The sequence below is a fragment of the Odontesthes bonariensis genome, chromosome 13 (assembly GCF_027942865.1).
Source record: "Odontesthes bonariensis isolate fOdoBon6 chromosome 13, fOdoBon6.hap1, whole genome shotgun sequence".
NCBI classification, from domain to species: Eukaryota; Metazoa; Chordata; class Actinopteri; order Atheriniformes; family Atherinopsidae; genus Odontesthes; species Odontesthes bonariensis.
The window spans coordinates 38,318,561-38,336,713 of NC_134518.1; the positions used below are offsets into that span (position 1 = coordinate 38,318,561).

The 18,153-nt window shown below is 46.8% G+C and overlaps 1 protein-coding gene across 2 annotated transcripts in view; it reads left to right on the forward strand.

Annotated features, from left to right (window-relative positions):
• Positions 1-18,153, forward strand: part of LOC142398067 (phospholipid-transporting ATPase ABCA1-like) — an 84,136-nt gene that overhangs the window by 35,391 nt on the left and 30,592 nt on the right. For both annotated transcript variants that reach the window (XM_075482037.1, XM_075482038.1), the window contains exons 8-20: positions 3,888-3,977; positions 5,923-6,163; positions 6,906-7,045; positions 10,662-10,778; positions 11,241-11,435; positions 12,195-12,400; positions 12,540-12,716; positions 13,436-13,658; positions 14,723-14,944; positions 15,028-15,232; positions 15,313-15,426; positions 17,440-17,614; positions 17,694-17,825. In XM_075482037.1, coding sequence (XP_075338152.1) covers positions 3,888-3,977; positions 5,923-6,163; positions 6,906-7,045; positions 10,662-10,778; positions 11,241-11,435; positions 12,195-12,400; positions 12,540-12,716; positions 13,436-13,658; positions 14,723-14,944; positions 15,028-15,232; positions 15,313-15,426; positions 17,440-17,614; positions 17,694-17,825 — 2,237 coding nt within the window. The remainder of the gene's footprint in view (positions 1-3,887; positions 3,978-5,922; positions 6,164-6,905; positions 7,046-10,661; positions 10,779-11,240; positions 11,436-12,194; positions 12,401-12,539; positions 12,717-13,435; positions 13,659-14,722; positions 14,945-15,027; positions 15,233-15,312; positions 15,427-17,439; positions 17,615-17,693; positions 17,826-18,153) is intronic.

Sequence of the window (18,153 nt, forward strand, 5' to 3'; positions counted from 1 at the left end):
AGAACCTCCCATCTGGTGTTTGTCCTGCAGAACCTCCCACCAGGTGTTTGTCCTGTAGAACCTCCCACCAGGTGTTTGTCCTACAGAACCTCCCACCTGGTGTTTGTCCTGCAGAACCTCCCACCTGGTGTTTGTCCTATAGAACCTCCCACCAGGTGTTTGTCCTATAGAACCTCCCACCTGGTGTTTGTCCTGTAGAACCTCCCACCAGGTGTTTGTCCTACAGAACCTCCCACCAGGTGTTTGTCCTGTAGAACCTCCCACCAGGTGTTTGTCCTACAGAACCTCCCACCTGGTGTTTGTCCTACAGAACCTCCCACCAGGTGTTTGTCCTACAGAACCTCCCACCAGGTGTTTGTCCTGTAGAACCTCCCACCAGGTGTTTGTCCTGTAGAACCTCCCACCTGGTGTTTGTCCTGTAGAACCTCCCACCTGGTGTTTGTCCTGTAGAACCTCCCACCTGGTGTTTGTCCTGTAGAACCTCCCACTAGGTGTTTGTCCTACAGAACCTCCCACCAGGTGTTTGTCCCACGGAACCTCCCACCTGGTGTTTGTCCTGTAGAACCTCCCACCAGGTGTTTGTCCTGTAGAACCTCCCACTAGGTGTTTGTCCTACAGAACCTCCCACCAGGTGTTTGTCCTGTAGAACCTCCCACCTGGTGTTTGTCCTACAGAACCTCCCACCTGGTGTTTGTCCTGTAGAACCTCCCACCTGGTGTTTGTCCTGTAGAACCTCCCACCTGGTGTTTGTCCTGTAGAACCTCCCACCTGGTGTTTGTCCTACAGAACCTCCCACCAGGTGTTTGTCCTACAGAACCTCCCACCAGGTGTTTGTCCTGTAGAACCTCCCACCAGGTGTTTGTCCTACAGAACCTCGCACCAGGTGTTTGTCCTGTAGAACCTCCCACCAGGTGTTTGTCCTACAGAACCTCCCACCTGGTGTTTGTCCTACAGAACCTCCCACCAGGTGTTTGTCCTACAGAACCTCCCACCAGGTGTTTGTCCTACAGAACCTCCCACCAGGTGTTTGTCCTGTAGAACCTCCCACCTGGTGTTTGTCCTGTAGAACCTCCCACCTGGTGTTTGTCCTGTAGAACCTCCCACCAGGTGTTTGTCCTGTAGAACCTCCCACCAGGTGTTTGTCCTACAGAACCTCCCACCAGGTGTTTGTCCTACAGAACCTCCCACCTGGTGTTTGTCCTGTAGAACCTCCCACCTGGTGTTTGTCCTGCAGAACCTCCCACCTGGTGTTTGTCCTACAGAACCTCCCACCTGGTGTTTGTCCTACAGAACCTCCCACCTGGTGTTTGTCCTACAGAACCTCCCACCTGGTGTTTGTCCTACAGAACCTCCCACCAGGTGTTTGTCCTACAGAACCTCCCACCTGGTGTTTGTCCTGTAGAACCTCCCACCTGGTGTTTGTCCTGCAGAACCTCCCACCTGGTGTTTGTCCTACAGAACCTCCCACCAGGTGTTTGTCCTACAGAACCTCCCACCTGGTGTTTGTCCTGTAGAACCTCCCACCTGGTGTTTGTCCTGTAGAACCTCCCACCTGGTGTTTGTCCTGTAGAACCTCCCACCAGGTGTTTGTCCTGTAGAACCTCCCACCTGGTGTTTGTCCCACGGAACCTCCCACCTGGTGTTTGTCCTGTAGAACCTCCCACCTGGTGTTTGTCCTACAGAACCTCCCACCTGGTGTTTGTCCTGTAGAACCTCCCACCTGGTGTTTGTCCTACAGAACCTCCCACCTGGTGTTTGTCCTGTAGAACCTCCCACCTGGTGTTTGTCCTGTAGAACCTCCCACCTGGTGTTTGTCCTGTAGAACCTCCCACCAGGTGTTTGTCCTGTAGAACCTCCCACCTGGTGTTTGTCCTACAGAACCTCCCACCTGGTGTTTGTCCTACAGAACCTCCCACCTGGTGTTTGTCCCACAGAACCTCCCACCAGGTGTTTGTCCTGTAGAACCTCCCACCTGGTGTTTGTCCTGTAGAACCTCCCACCAGGTGTTTGTCCTGTAGAACCTCCCACCTGGTGTTTGTCCTACAGAACCTCCCACCAGGTGTTTGTCCTGTAGAACCTCCCACCTGGTGTTTGTCCTACAGAACCTCCCACCAGGTGTTTGTCCTACAGAACCTCCCACCAGGTGTTTGTCCTACAGAACCTCCCACCAGGTGTTTGTCCTGTAGAACATCCCACCTGGTGTTTGTCCTGCAGAACCTCCCACCTGGTGTTTGTCCTGTAGAACCTCCCACCAGGTGTTTGTCCTACAGAACCTCCCACCAGGTGTTTGTCCTACAGAACCTCCCACCAGGTGTTTGTCCTGTAGAACATCCCACCTGGTGTTTGTCCTGCAGAACCTCCCACCTGGTGTTTGTCCTGTAGAACCTCCCACCTGGTGTTTGTCCTACAGAACCTCCCACCAGGTGTTTGTCCCACGGAACTCCCACCAGGTGTTTGTCCTGTAGAACCTCCCATCTGGTGTTTGTCCTGCAGAACCTCCCACCAGGTGTTTGTCCTGTAGAACCTCCCACCAGGTGTTTGTCCTACAGAACCTCCCACCTGGTGTTTGTCCTGCAGAACCTCCCACCTGGTGTTTGTCCTATAGAACCTCCCACCAGGTGTTTGTCCTATAGAACCTCCCACCTGGTGTTTGTCCTACAGAACCTCCCACCTGGTGTTTGTCCTGTAGAACCTCCCACCAGGTGTTTGTCCTACAGAACCTCCCACCAGGTGTTTGTCCTGTAGAACCTCCCACCTGGTGTTTGTCCTACAGAACCTCCCACCTGGTGTTTGTCCTACAGAACCTCCCACCAGGTGTTTGTCCTACAGAACCTCCCACCAGGTGTTTGTCCTGTAGAACCTCCCACCAGGTGTTTGTCCTGTAGAACCTCCCACCAGGTGTTTGTCCCACGGAACCTCCCACCTGGTGTTTGTCCTGTAGAACCTCCCACCAGGTGTTTGTCCCACGGAACCTCCCACCTGGTGTTTGTCCTACAGAACCTCCCACCTGGTGTTTGTCCTGTAGAACCTCCCACCTGGTGTTTGTCCTGTAGAACCTCCCACCAGGTGTTTGTCCTGTAGAACCTCCCACCTGGTGTTTGTCCTACAGAACCTCCCACCAGGTGTTTGTCCTACAGAACCTCCCACCTGGTGTTTGTCCTGTAGAACCTCCCACCTGGTGTTTGTCCTACAGAACCTCCCACCTGGTGTTTGTCCTACAGAACCTCCCACCTGGTGTTTGTCCTGCAGAACATCCCACCAGGTGTTTGTCCTATAGAACCTCCCACCTGGTGTTTGTCCTACAGAACCTCCCACCTGGTGTTTGTCCTACAGAACCTCCCACCAGGTGTTTGTCCTACAGAACCTCCCACCTGGTGTTTGTCCTACAGAACCTCCCACCTGGTGTTTGTCCTGCAGAACCTCCCACCAGGTGTTTGTCCTACAGAACCTCCCACCTGGTGTTTGTCCTGTAGAACCTCCCACCTGGTGTTTGTCCTGTAGAACCTCCCACCTGGTGTTTGTCCTGCAGAACCTCCCACCTGGTGTTTGTCCTGTAGAACCTCCCACCAGGTGTTTGTCCTGTAGAACCTCCCACCTGGTGTTTGTCCTGTAGAACCTCCCACCTGGTGTTTGTCCTACAGAACCTCCCACCAGGTGTTTGTCCTACAGAACCTCCCACCAGGTGTTTGTCCTACAGAACCTCCCACCTGGTGTTTGTCCTACAGAACCTCCCACCAGGTGTTTGTCCTGTAACTCTGAACAGTCCACAGGCTGCAGCTCATAGGTGACGGCGTTGATGTTAAACAGAACCGGGTTTGGACCGAAGCTGCAGAGGAACTGTGGTTCTACTGAATTGAAACCTGAAGCTGTGTTTGTTTGTGTCTCAGAGAGACGTCAGGTCCGACCCCGAGGCCGTCCGGCAGGTGGCCAGGGCCGCCACCAACCTCCTGGACAGTCTGGGATTGCTGGCCGTGGAGGTAAGACGCACACCTGACCAGCTTTGTGATGATCTGAACGAGAACCGGTTCTTGTTGAGAACCGGTTCCCAGTGTTTCAATTCCTTGGAATCGTTTGGCTATTTTGCAAACGATTCCCTTATCGATTCCAGTGGGCGTGAATGACGTCACCACGCAACGTTGCGTGGCGAGTCCAGCGCAGCCAGCAGCCAACAGTAAACATGGCGCCCAAGCGGTACAAACGCTCGAAAGTTTGGTTACACATCCCTAAAAAAGACGACAACAGGGCAACTTGCAAAGTGAATATTTCACCAAAGGGAGGAAATACTACCAACATGCAATAACTATGAATGAATGTCGCGTTTTCGATCCGCTCCGGACTAACGTTGGTGAATCTGAACCCAGCAACGTTAGCAACGTTAGCATGTCCTCGGCTAACACTGCAGGTAACTAACTAACAAACACTGCCTATCATGTTAGCACCATTTGCCTGATTGTAAAAGCTGCTGTTAGTAACGGTTAAGGTTAAATGAATGCCTTCTCAGGCATTACATTTAGATGAAATCATGAGAGACAGAGCCTGACTGGCTCAGAGCCAGAGGCTGGTGGTACTACCCCCAGTTCACCTCTACCTCCAGCTTCTCCTTTCACCAGAGCAGGAAGAGTTAAATTACCCAGGCCAGGATAGACCAATGTGGACCTCACCGTTGTTGGGTTTGTGAGGTCACGACTCGTGTTACTTCTAAACTAAACACAGTTGATGCTAATCGACCGGTTCGTTGTCCTTTTTCTCCAAATGAGAATCGATAAGGGAACCGACAAAGAACCGAATCGTTAAGCAGAATCAAAAATGGAATTGGAATCGTAAAAATCTTATCAGTTCCCATCCCTAATGATGTCACAGTCCTGGGCAGGATGTGACATCACAGAGTCACTCAGCAGGGGACCCGTTGGTCCGTATGAGCAGAACCGAGGCCGCCGGGTTCACCTCGGCAGCTCTGAGAGTCTTTGGGTCCACGTGAGGGCAGCTTCCCCGCAGCTTCCCCAGCTGAACAAAGACCCAAAGCGTGGTCGCGAACAACAAGTGCTCGCCGTTTGTCCCCGTCCCGCCGAGGGGGGGATCAGAGTAACCAGCAGCTGTTCTGTGCTGAGAACAGTTTGTTATGTAGAGCAAAGTTGAGACTGGTTTTAAGAAGCTATCACACACAGAACCGAGGCCACAAACATGTGACTCAGAGAAAACTGCAGATTCAGCTTTTCAACACTTCTTTCTGCTCCTGTTTCTGAACTGAGGAGGAAGTGTTTGTGTTGCATCACACGAAGAAGAACAGCTGATGAGTCTGTCATCGGTGACATCATCATCCTGTGAGGAAAGTGAGGCTGTTTTTTATCTGCACCATCACAGGTGCTCACATTACCTGCTGGACTTCCACCCCCCACCCCTCGGTTTAATGCTGGATGTCAGCATCTGTAATCGGCCCCTCTGGGCAGGCTCAGTTAGATTATCCATCGAGCACAACCCTGACTGTTTCCCTTTAAGTTACCCTTGTTGCCCCCAGAGGGCGCCACATGCTGAGGGTCACCTTCCTGCTGTTGTCAGAGTTATTCTCAGTTTCAGCCTCAGAAGGGAGACCAGGCCGCCATCTTTTAGTCAGAAAGTTGCTGGTTCAAAGCTCCGGGGCTGCATGTTGAAGCGTTGTCAGAGGACACACTGAAGCCCACATTAATAAAAGCATCTGTTCGATAAATATTGATTAGTTATGAAGCTCAAGTGAAACTAACGTCCATATTTCATAGAAAGTCAGCTCAGAAGGTGATGAGGTCATCGGTTGTCATGTTGAAATGATTGGCGGCTCCAACAGGAAGTCCTGTCAGGAGAAAGTTTGCTCCTCCAGAACCTGTCGGCCCGGTTCTGCTCCAGGTCGTCCTTCTCTCTCTGACCGTCTCTTTTGTCTCTGGAGTCCAGTTGGCCGGGATGAAGAGCTGGGTGGACCTGCGGAACGAGATCATCTTCCTCACGCAGAACGCCACCTCCTCCCCCAGCACCATGTACCAGGCCGTCTCCAGGATCGTGTGCGGCCACCCCGAGGGCGGCGGCCTGCAGATCAAATCTCTGAACTGGTACGAGGACAGCAACTACAAGGCTTTGTTCGGGAACCACAACAGCAGCGAGGACGAGGCCGGCGCGCTCTACGACAACTCCTCCAGTGAGTCCCGAGGGTCCTGCTGGGGGGATTGGGTGTCCCTACCCTGACCTAACCCTAACCCCTACCCTGACCCTACCCTGACCCTACACTAACCTTGCCCTTACTCTGACCCTGACCCTAACCAACCAATCCACTCTAACCCTAACTCTACCCTAACCCTGACCCTCACCCTACACTAACCCTGACCCTAGACTAACCCTGACCCTACCCTACACTAACCCTGACCCTACACTAACCCTGACCCTACACTAACCCTAACCCTACACTAACCCTGACCCTAGACTAACCCTGACCCTACCCTACACTAACCCTAACCCTACACTAACCCTAACCCTACACTAACCCTAACCCTCACCCTACACTAACCCTGACCCTAGACTAACCCTAACCCTCACCCTACACTAACCCTGACCCTAGACTAACCCTGACCCTACCCTACACTAACCCTAACCCTACACTAACCCTGACCCTAGACTAACCCTGACCCTACCCTACACTAACCCTAACCCTACACTAACCCTAACCCTACACTAACCCTGACCCTAGACTAACCCTGACCCTAGACTAACCCTGACCCTACACTAACCTTGCCCTTACCCTTACCCTGACCCTAACCAACCAACCCACTCTAACCCTAACTCTACCCTAACCCTGACCCTCACCCTACCCTAACCCAAAGGGTAAAGTGGGAGTTTAACCTCTGAATGCGCACGTGTAACCTCTGAATGTGCACGTGTTGCAGCTCCATACTGCAACAGCCTGGTGAGGAACATGGACTCCAACCCGATGTCCCGGATGATCTGGCAGGCTCTGAAGCCGCTGCTGCTGGGGAAGATCCTGTACACCCCCCACACCCCCGCCACTCAGAGGATCATCCACGAGGTGTGACATCACTCTCATTCTGACCACTCAGAGCACACTGGGTCTTTGTGGGAGGGGCTCTTAAAGAGACGGGACCTAAAGTGTTCACCTGTGCAGGTGGACCTCCAAAGGGAGCCTTAGGCTGTGTTCGAAACCGCCTACAATATACTGCATACTGCATACTACATACTGCATACTAAATACTGCATACTACATACTACATACTGCCTACTGCCTACTACATACTACATACTGCATACTACATACTACATACAATATACTACATACTGCATACTACATACTACATACTGCATACTAAATACTGCATACTACATACTACATACTGCCTACTACATACTACATACTACATACTACATACTGCATACTAAATACTGCATACTACATACTACATACTACATACTGCCTACTGCCTACTACATACTACATACTGCATACTAAATACTGCATACTGCATACTAAATACTGCATACTACATACTACATACTGCATACTAAATACTGCATACTACATACTACATACTGCATACTAAATACTGCATACTACATACTACATACTGCATACTAAATACTGCATACTACATACTACATACTGCCTACTACATACTACATACTACATACTGCATACTACATACTACATACAATATACTACATACTGCATACTAAATACTGCATACTACATACTATATACTACATACTGCATACTATATACTACAAACTAAATACTGCATACTACATACTACATACTGCCCACTGCCTACTACATACTACATACTGCATACAATATACCACATAATACATACTACATACTGCATAATACATACTAAAAACTATACACTACATACTGCATACTATATACTACATACTACATACTGCATACTACATACTGCCTACTGCATACTGCATACTGCATACTACATACTATATACTACATACTACATACTGCATACTATATACTACATACTGCCTACTGCCTACTACATACTACATACTGCATACAATATACTACGTACTACATACTGCATACTATATACTGCATACTGCATACTATATACTACATACTGCCTACTACATACTACATACTGCCTACTGCCTACTACATACTGCCTACTACATACTACATACTGCCTACTGCCTACTACATACTACATACTGCCTACTATATACTACATACTGCATACTACATACTGCCTACTGCATACTGCATACTACATACTGCATACTACATACTACATACTGCATACTACATACTATATACTACATACTACATACTGCATACTATATACTACATACTGCCTACTGCCTACTACATACTACATACTGCATACAATATACTACGTACTACATACTGCATACTATATACTGCATACTGCATACTATATACTACATACTGCCTACTACATACTACATACTGCCTACTGCCTACTACATACTGCCTACTACATACTACATACTGCCTACTGCCTACTACATACTACATACTGCCTACTATATACTACATACTGCATACTACATACTGCATACTGCATACTGCCTACTACATACTGCATACTGCCTACTACATACTACATAATACATACTGCCTACTACATACTACATACTGCCTACTGCCTACTACATACTGCCTACTACATATTACATACTACATACTGCCTACTGCCTACTACATACTACATACTACATACTGCATACTATATACTACATACTGCATACTACATACTGCATACTACACACTGCATACTGCATACTGCCTACTACATACTGCATACTGCCTACTACATACTACATAATACATACTGCCTACTACATACTACATACTGCATACTACATACTACATACTGCCTACTACATACTGCATACTAAATACTGCATACTACATACTATATACTACCTACTGCCTACTACATACTGCATACTACATACTACCTACTGCCTACTACATACTACATACTGCCTACTGCCTACTACATACTACATATTACATACTGCATACTACATACTGCATACTATATACTGCTTACTGCCTACTACATAATACATACTGCATACTGCCTACTACATACTACATACTACATACTGCCTACTACATACTGCATACTAAATACTGCATATTACATACTATATACTACCTACTGCCTACTACATACTGCATACTACATACTACATACTGCATACTGCCTACTACATACTACATACTACATACTGCCTACTACATACTGCATACTAAATACTGCATACTACATACTATATACTACCTACTGCCTACTACCTACTGCCTACTACATACTACATACTGCATACTGCCTACTGCCTACTACATACTACATACTACATACTGCCTACTACATACTGCATACTATATACTGCATACTGTATACTACATACTGCCTACTGCCTACTACATACTGCCTACTACATAATACATACTGCCTACTACATACTACATACTGCCTACTACATACTACATACTGCATACTATATACTACATACTACATACTGCCTACTGCCTACTACATAATACATACTGCCTACTACATACTACATACTGCCTACTACATACTGCATACTATATACTACATACTACATACTACATACTGCCTACTGCCTACTACATACTGTATACTACATACTGCCTACTGCCTACTACATACTGTATACTACATACTGCCTACTGCCTACTACATACTACATACTCCATACTACATACTGCATATTACATACTCCATATTACATACTACATACTGCATACTACATACTACATACTCCATATTACATACTGCATACTGCATACTACATACTGCATACTGCCTACTACATACTCCATATTACATACTACATACTGAATACTACCTACTGCATACTACATACTCCATATTACATACTGCATACTGCATACTACATACTGCATACTACATACTACATACTACATACTGCATATTGCATACTACATACTGCCTACTGCATACTACATACTGCATACTGCCTACTACATACTACATATTGCATACTACATAGTGCATACTGCCTACTACATACTACATACTGCATATTACATACTACATACTGCCTACTACATACTGCATATTGCATACTACATACTGCATACTGCCTACTACATACTGCATATTGCCTACTACATACTGCATACTGCCTACTACATACTACATACTGCATATTACATACTACATACTGCCTACTACATACTACATACTGCATACTACATACTGCATACTGCCTACTACATACTACATACTGCATATTGCATACTACATACTCCATACTACATACTGCATATTACATACTACATATTACATACTACATACTGCCTACTACATACTACATACTGCATATTACATACTACATATTACATACTACATACTGCCTACTACATACTACATACTGCATATTACATAGTACATACTACATACTACATATTACATACTACACACTGCCTACTACATACTACATACTGCATATTACATACTACATACTGCCTATATGCATCTGGGAACTTAAAAAAGTTAAAGTTAGTATCAGTAGTAGGAGGAGTATGCGGTTTCGAACACAGCCTTAAGGTGTAGAAAGAGACTCAGCTGTGTTTCCGTCTGTGGTGCGTTCAGGTGAACCGGACCTTCCAGGAGCTCGGTGTGTTCAGGGACCTGGGCGGCATGTGGGAGGAGATGAGACCCAAAGTCTGGGACTTCATGGAGAACAGTCAGCAGATGAACCTGATCAGGGTAAACAGCCCCCCAACACACCTGCCATTGCTTTTGTTTTTATGACTTGTGACTTGACTTGACATAAAATAAAAGACTTGAGACTCGACTCGGATTTGGAAGTTAAAGACTCGGCACTTGAATGACTTGAGAGTTAAGCATCTAGCATAACTTTGAACTTTGTTCGTCATTTGAAGATCCATTCTGACCAGTAAGTGCTGTCAAATGAGCTAATATTATCCTGTTAGCCTCGTCGGTAGTTAGCTAACGTTAGCTTGATATGAAACGGGGTGGACAGGTTGGACACATTGGCCAATGATGTTTACTGACAGTTACTTATATCTTTGTGTTTTCACTTTGTTAAGATCAGATTCTGCAGGTAAAATTGCAATAAGAAGGTGACTTGACTTTGACTTGACTTGCCCAAGAAAAAGACTTACTTGAGACTTGCACATGTGTGACTTGGTCCCATCTGTGGTTCAGACCCTACTGAAGAACAACGCCAGCGCCGGCCTGTTCCACGCTCAGCTGGCCAAGACCGACTGGACCGTGGTAGAAGTCGCCGACTTCTTGTCCAAGCAGGCGGATGACCGGCACCCAGCGGGCAGCGTGCTCACCTGGAGGCAGGTTTTCAACGAGACGGACCAGGCCATCATGAGCATCTCCCGCTTCATGGAGGTCAGTGATGGTTGTCAGGCATGGGCGTCAATTGGGTACGGCAGCTGCCACACCTTGGCTCTTGGGGAAAATGTAAATGTTTGTTTTTCTTTTTTTTTTTTTTAAATGGATTTATGGAATTAATGTCAATTTGTATTGATTATTCTATTATTTAATACATATAAATGAACTACAAATGAAATTCTGAACAACACAATCAATTGATCTAAGTATCATCTTCCCCTTTGAAATGTGGTATCTCCCAGCCCCCCCCCCCCCCCCTCCCACGAGATGACGGAGCCTGGAGGTCAAAGCTGATGTTGTTTGTGAGATTTGTTGTTTGATAATTAATGTAAAACATTAAAAGAAAGCAGAAAACATTAGATTTATTTATCACCAAAAAAAGGGCAGATGATGATGGGTCCAACGTTGCCCCAGCGGCGGAGGAAGGAGGACCAGGTAGTGAAGGCGGGACTCAGGCTGTTAACGAGGCTGTCCACTTCAGCACCTCCGCCGCTAATGATAATGCTAACGCTAACAGGGAGACGGAAACTAGTCCATTGTTATGTTAGTGGCTATGTGAGTGAGACACAGATAAGCTACATCGCAGACTTTTGTGGTGATTATTGTATATTTATTGATTTATTGATACTGTAGTCATGTGACTGTAGTGACCTCGCCGTACCTTAACTTTGGCTGAATTGACGCCGCTGTTGTCAGGTGGTTTTCAGGTGAGTGATCAGATGACCTGATGGCCGTATGTGTCTGTGTGTGCTTCAGTGTGTGAACCTGGACAAACTGGAGCCGGTCTCCAGCGAGGAGCGCCTGGTCAACCGGTCCATGCTGCTGCTGGAGGACAGGAAGTTCTGGGCGGGGATTGTGTTCCCGGACATCCTGCCCAACGCCACCAAGCTGCCGGCCAAACTCAACTACAAGATCCGCATGGACATCGACAACGTGGAGCGGACCAACAAGATCAAGGATGCGTAAGGACCCCGACCTCTCACACGAACCGTGCAAAGCAAACTGATGCACATCAGAACTGCAGCCCAGTTCTGAGCAGCTCGCCATCACAGACCACAGAGGGACTTTGATTTCAAAACTTTTCCCCGTCCTCCTCTTCAGGTACTGGGACCCGGGTCCCCGCGCCGACCCTTTTGAGGACATGCGGTACATCTGGGGCGGCTTCTCCTACCTGCAGGATGTCATCGAGCAGGGCATCATCAGGGCGGTGACGGGCACCAAGGAGAAGACGGGAGTGTACATCCAGCAGATGCCGTACCCCTGCTACGTGGACGACATGTAAGACGACTCGCGGCGGCTCGTCCTGCCCGACGCGGTCCGACTCGTTTCAGGCATCCATCGAAGCGAGCCTCTTTAGCGCATCACCGTACCCAACCACCTCCCAAAGACACCGTGAAATAACCAATGCAGTCGCATTTCAAATTTGGTTAAAATCAACAAATAATCAAGCATGATATCAATATTGCTCAAAATAATCGTTTTGGCCATTATCGTGCAGCCCTAGTTAGCATGTGTCCCGGTCCGACCCGGTCCGACCCGGTCCGACCCGGTCCGACCCGGTCTGACCCGGTCCGACCCGGTCCGACCCGGTCCGACCCGGTCCGACCCTGTCCGACCCGTTCCGACTCGTTCCGACCCGTTCGGACCCGGTCCGACCCGGTCCGACCCGTTCCGACCCGTTCCGACCCGTTCCGACCCGGTCCGACCCGGTCCGACCCGTTCCGACTCGTTCCGACCCGTTCGGACCCGGTCCGACCCGTTCTGACCCGGTCCGACCCGGTCTGACCCGGTCTGACCCGTTCCGACCCGGTCCGACCCGTTCCGACCCGGTCCGACCCGGTCCGACCCGGTCCGACCCGGTCTGACCCGTTCCGACCCGGTCCGACCCGGTCTGACCCGTTTCGACCCGGTCTGACCCGGTCTGACCCGGTCTGACCCGTTCCGACCCGGTCCGACCCGGTCCGACCCGGTCTGACCCGTGTCCCCGTCTGTCGCAGCTTCCTGCGGGTCATGAGCCGCTCCATGCCGCTCTTCATGACGCTGGCCTGGATGTACTCGGTGTCCATCATCCTGAAGAGCGTGGTGTACGAGAAGGAGGCCCGGCTGAAGGAGACCATGAGGATCATGGGGCTGGATAACGGCATCCTGTGGTTCAGCTGGTTCATCAGCAGCCTGATTCCCCTGCTGATCAGCGCCGGACTGCTGGTGCTGCTGCTCAAGGTGACCCCGAAGCTTCGCTTCTGTTTGGACCCGATTAGAAGAATAAGAGCACAGTGAACCTGCGCAGAGTTAGCGTGTGTCCCGGTGTCTGCTGTGGAATCATTAACAGCTCAGTGGTGAACATTGTGTCTTTAAGGCCGGACACTACAGGTGGACAGGGTAATATTTTAAAATAATAGATATCACCATGAAACTTCCTCAGTTGATGACTTATACAAGTATGAAAAAAAATGTATTACAAGTTTTAGAAATTTGTGTGTTTAATTATGCAAATGAGGCATTATCTCATTAAATATGCACACATTTGCATATATTTCTGGAAGATAGATCTGATCATATGATAAAGCCAGGTGCAAAATTCTTTTTTCATTTTGTTTACACACAAAGTGAAAAGAAAATTACAGAGGGATTTCAGGATATCTGCTTTCATTTCCTAGGAAATCAAAATATGCTGCCCATAGCCCAAAAAACATCAATTTTCGCCATATGTTTTTATTATAATGTCACATAAATCAGGCCAGGAATGATTTATCAACAAATCCTTCTGTAAATATCTTCAGAATACTGCTAAGTATATAACTGGAAAGTTTGGTGTTAGTAGGTGCTCCATAGGCTGAGATATTGATACTGTCCATAGCCTAAAAAAACAGTGATTTTATTATAATGTCACATAAATCAGGATGAAATAAACATTTTAATTTATGCTTTGAAATAACACAGCATTTTTTTTTAACAGTATGTTTATTGATATTTGACCCCCCCCCCCCAAATAAAAATCAATCAATATAATATACAATACAATACATACAATCGGTATAATACTGCAACATAACAGCATTCACATCCATAATAGTCACAACAAGAAAAATACACAAGCTAAATTATAAACAAATCAAATTTAAGGTTTAAAAGGGAAAAGGAAATAATAATAATAAAATAATTAAAAGAAAAGGTACACAACATACTTGTGTATGTAATACTTGCAGGATAAGTCAAAATCTAAAAAATGCCTGTTTTTGCCCGCCGTGTCTGGCCTTAAACCGGCGTCTCTGCGTCCCGTACAGAACGGAAACCTGCTGCCTTACAGCGACCCCGGCGTCATCTTCCTCTTCCTGGGCTCCTACGCCGTGGTCACCATCATGCAGTGCTTCCTCATCAGCACGGTGTTCGCCCGCGCCAACCTGGCCGCCGCCTGCGGGGGCATCATCTACTTCACCCTCTACCTGCCCTACGTGCTCTGCGTGGCCTGGCAGGACTACATCGGCTACGGGACCAAAGTCCTCGCGGTGAGCCTCCTCGCCGCCTCACCGTCGGTCTGATGCCGTGCAGTGATTGGCCACAGTGAGTCACGTGTCCTCCTGTCCCGCAGAGCCTCCTGTCCCCCGTGGCGTTCGGCTTCGGCTGCGAGTACTTTGCGCTGTTCGAGGAGCAGGGAGTCGGCATCCAGTGGAAGAACCTGGTGTCCAGTCCCCTTCAGGAGGACGAATTCAGCCTCCGGACCACCATCCTGGTCATGTACTTCGACTCCTTCCTGTACGGAGTCCTCACCTGGTACATCGAGGCCGTATATCCAGGTAAGGCCTTCTCTTCATCACGTTTTACTGCCTCAGCAGTGTCTCCGGATTTGGTTCTGATCCGATGGGTTTGCCCTCAGGTCAGTATGGGATCCCTCGGCCCTGGTACTTCCCCTTCACCAAGTCTTACTGGTTCGGGGAGAAGGACGGAAAGACCAGCAAAGTTCCCCTGACCCGCAAAGGAAATGCTGCAGGTGAGCGTGCCATGAGCACAGCTGGCCACCGGGGGGAGCTGCAGCTTCATTTGTGAACAGCATCTATAAAGATCAGAGAGAAAGAGCAGACATCCTGAACTTCATGGCTGTGTTCGAAACCGCATACTGCATACTGCATACTGCATACTACATACTGCATACTACATACTACATACTACATACTGCATACTACATACTGCATACTACATACTACATACTGCATACTACATACTGCATACTACATACTACATACTGCATACTACATACTACATACTGCATACTACATACTGCATACTGCATACTACATACTACATACTGCATACTACATACTGCATTCTACATACTGCATACTACATACTGCATACTACATACTACATACTGCATTCTACATACTGCATACTACATACTGCATACTGCATACTACATACTGCATACTGCATACTACATACTACATACTGCATACTACATACTACATACTGCATACTACATACTGCATACTACATACTACATACTACATACTGCAAACTACATACTGCATACTACATACTGCATACTACATACTACATACTGCATACTACATACTACATACTGCATACTACATACTACATACTGCATACTACATACTGCATACTGCATACTACATACTACATACTGCATACTACATACTGCATTCTACATACTGCATACTACATACTGCATACTGCATACTACATACTGCATACTGCATACTACATACTACATACTGCATACTACATACTACATACTGCATACTGCATACTACATACTGCATACTACATACTGCATACTGCATACTACATACTGCATACTACATACTGCATACTGCATACTGCATACTAAATACTGCATACTACATACTGCATACTTCATACTACATACTGCATACTGCATACTACATACTGCATACTGCATACTACATACTGCATACTACATACTACATACTGCATACTGCATACTGCATACTAAATACTGCATACTACATACTGCATACTACATACTGCATACTGCATACTACATACTGCATACTGCATACTACATACTGCATACTACATACTGCATACTACATACTGCATACTACATACTACATACTGCATACTACATACTACATACTGCATACTGCATACTACATACTACATACTACATACTGCATACTACATACTGCATACTGCATACTACATACTGCATACTGCATACTACATACTGCATACTGCATACTACATACTGCATACTGCATACTGCATACTTCATAGTACATACTGCATACTGCATACTACATACTGCATACTACATACTACATACTACATACTGCATACTACATACTGCATACTGCATACTGCATACTACATACTGCATACTGCATACTGCATACTTCATAGTACATACTACATACTGCATACTGCATACTACATACTTCATAGTACATACTACATACTGCATACTGCATAGTACATACTACATACTGCATACTGCATACTACATACTGCATACTACATACTACATACTGCATACTACATACTGCATACTGCATACTACATACTGCATACTACATACTGCATACTGCATACTGCATACTACATACTGCATACTGCATACTACATACTTCATAGTACATACTACATACTGCATACTGCATACTACATACTACATACTGCATACTGCATACTACATACTGCATACTGCATACTACATACTTCATAGTACATACTACATACTGCATACTGCATACTACATACTGCATACTACATACTACATACTTCATAGTACATACTGCATACTATATTGACAGGAAATGACGATCGGCGACGTCACGTTACGTTGCATCTTGGGTAGTTTGAGTATGAGTAGTAACCTCATGATGCATACCCAACATTTAGGAGAATCTAGTATGCATCCGGGAACTTAAAAAAAGGTTAAAGTTAGTATGAGTAGTAGGAGTAGTAGGAGTAGTATGCGGTTTGGAACACAGCCCATGAGTTCATGTTTACCTGTTTTCAGCGGTGTGTGTGGAGGAGGAGCCATCTCACCTGGAGCCCGGAGTTTACATCGAGAACCTGGTGAAGATTTACCGTCACGGTAAGAAGCTGGCGGTCGACGGGCTGACTCTCGGATTCTACGAGGGACAAATCACATCTTTCCTGGGACACAATGGCGCCGGAAAAACCACGACCATGTGAGTGCAGAGCGCCACCTGCTGGTTCTGATGCAGGTGTGGTTACAGGTCCTGGATGTTTACCGTCTCCTCTCTGCAGGTCCATCCTCACCGGCCTGTTCCCGCCCACCTCGGGCACCGCCTACATCCTGGGCAAAGACATCCGGACGGAGCTGAGCGCCATACGACAGAGTCTGGGCGTCTGTCCACAGCACAACGTCCTGTTCAGCATGTGAGCAACACGGCCGACTTTAACCCTTGTGCGGTCTTAACATTGTGTTTACTCCACTTGTCCTACGGGTCAGAAATGAGCCGTCCTACCAAAGCCCCAAAATAAAGCAACTTAATTGAATTTTAAATCCAAAATCTCTTTAGTATGATGAAACCACCTGTTATTTATCTATTCAACTCAATTCAATACATTTTTTATCATGTATTTTTTGTTACACAATACAAAAAGACAATCAGCAGTTTTCAGGATTACACTTTTTTTTTTTTTTGGTCAGTGGGACCAACAGTTTTCTTGTTTTCTCAGTTTTCTTTTACATAATAAAGGTTTA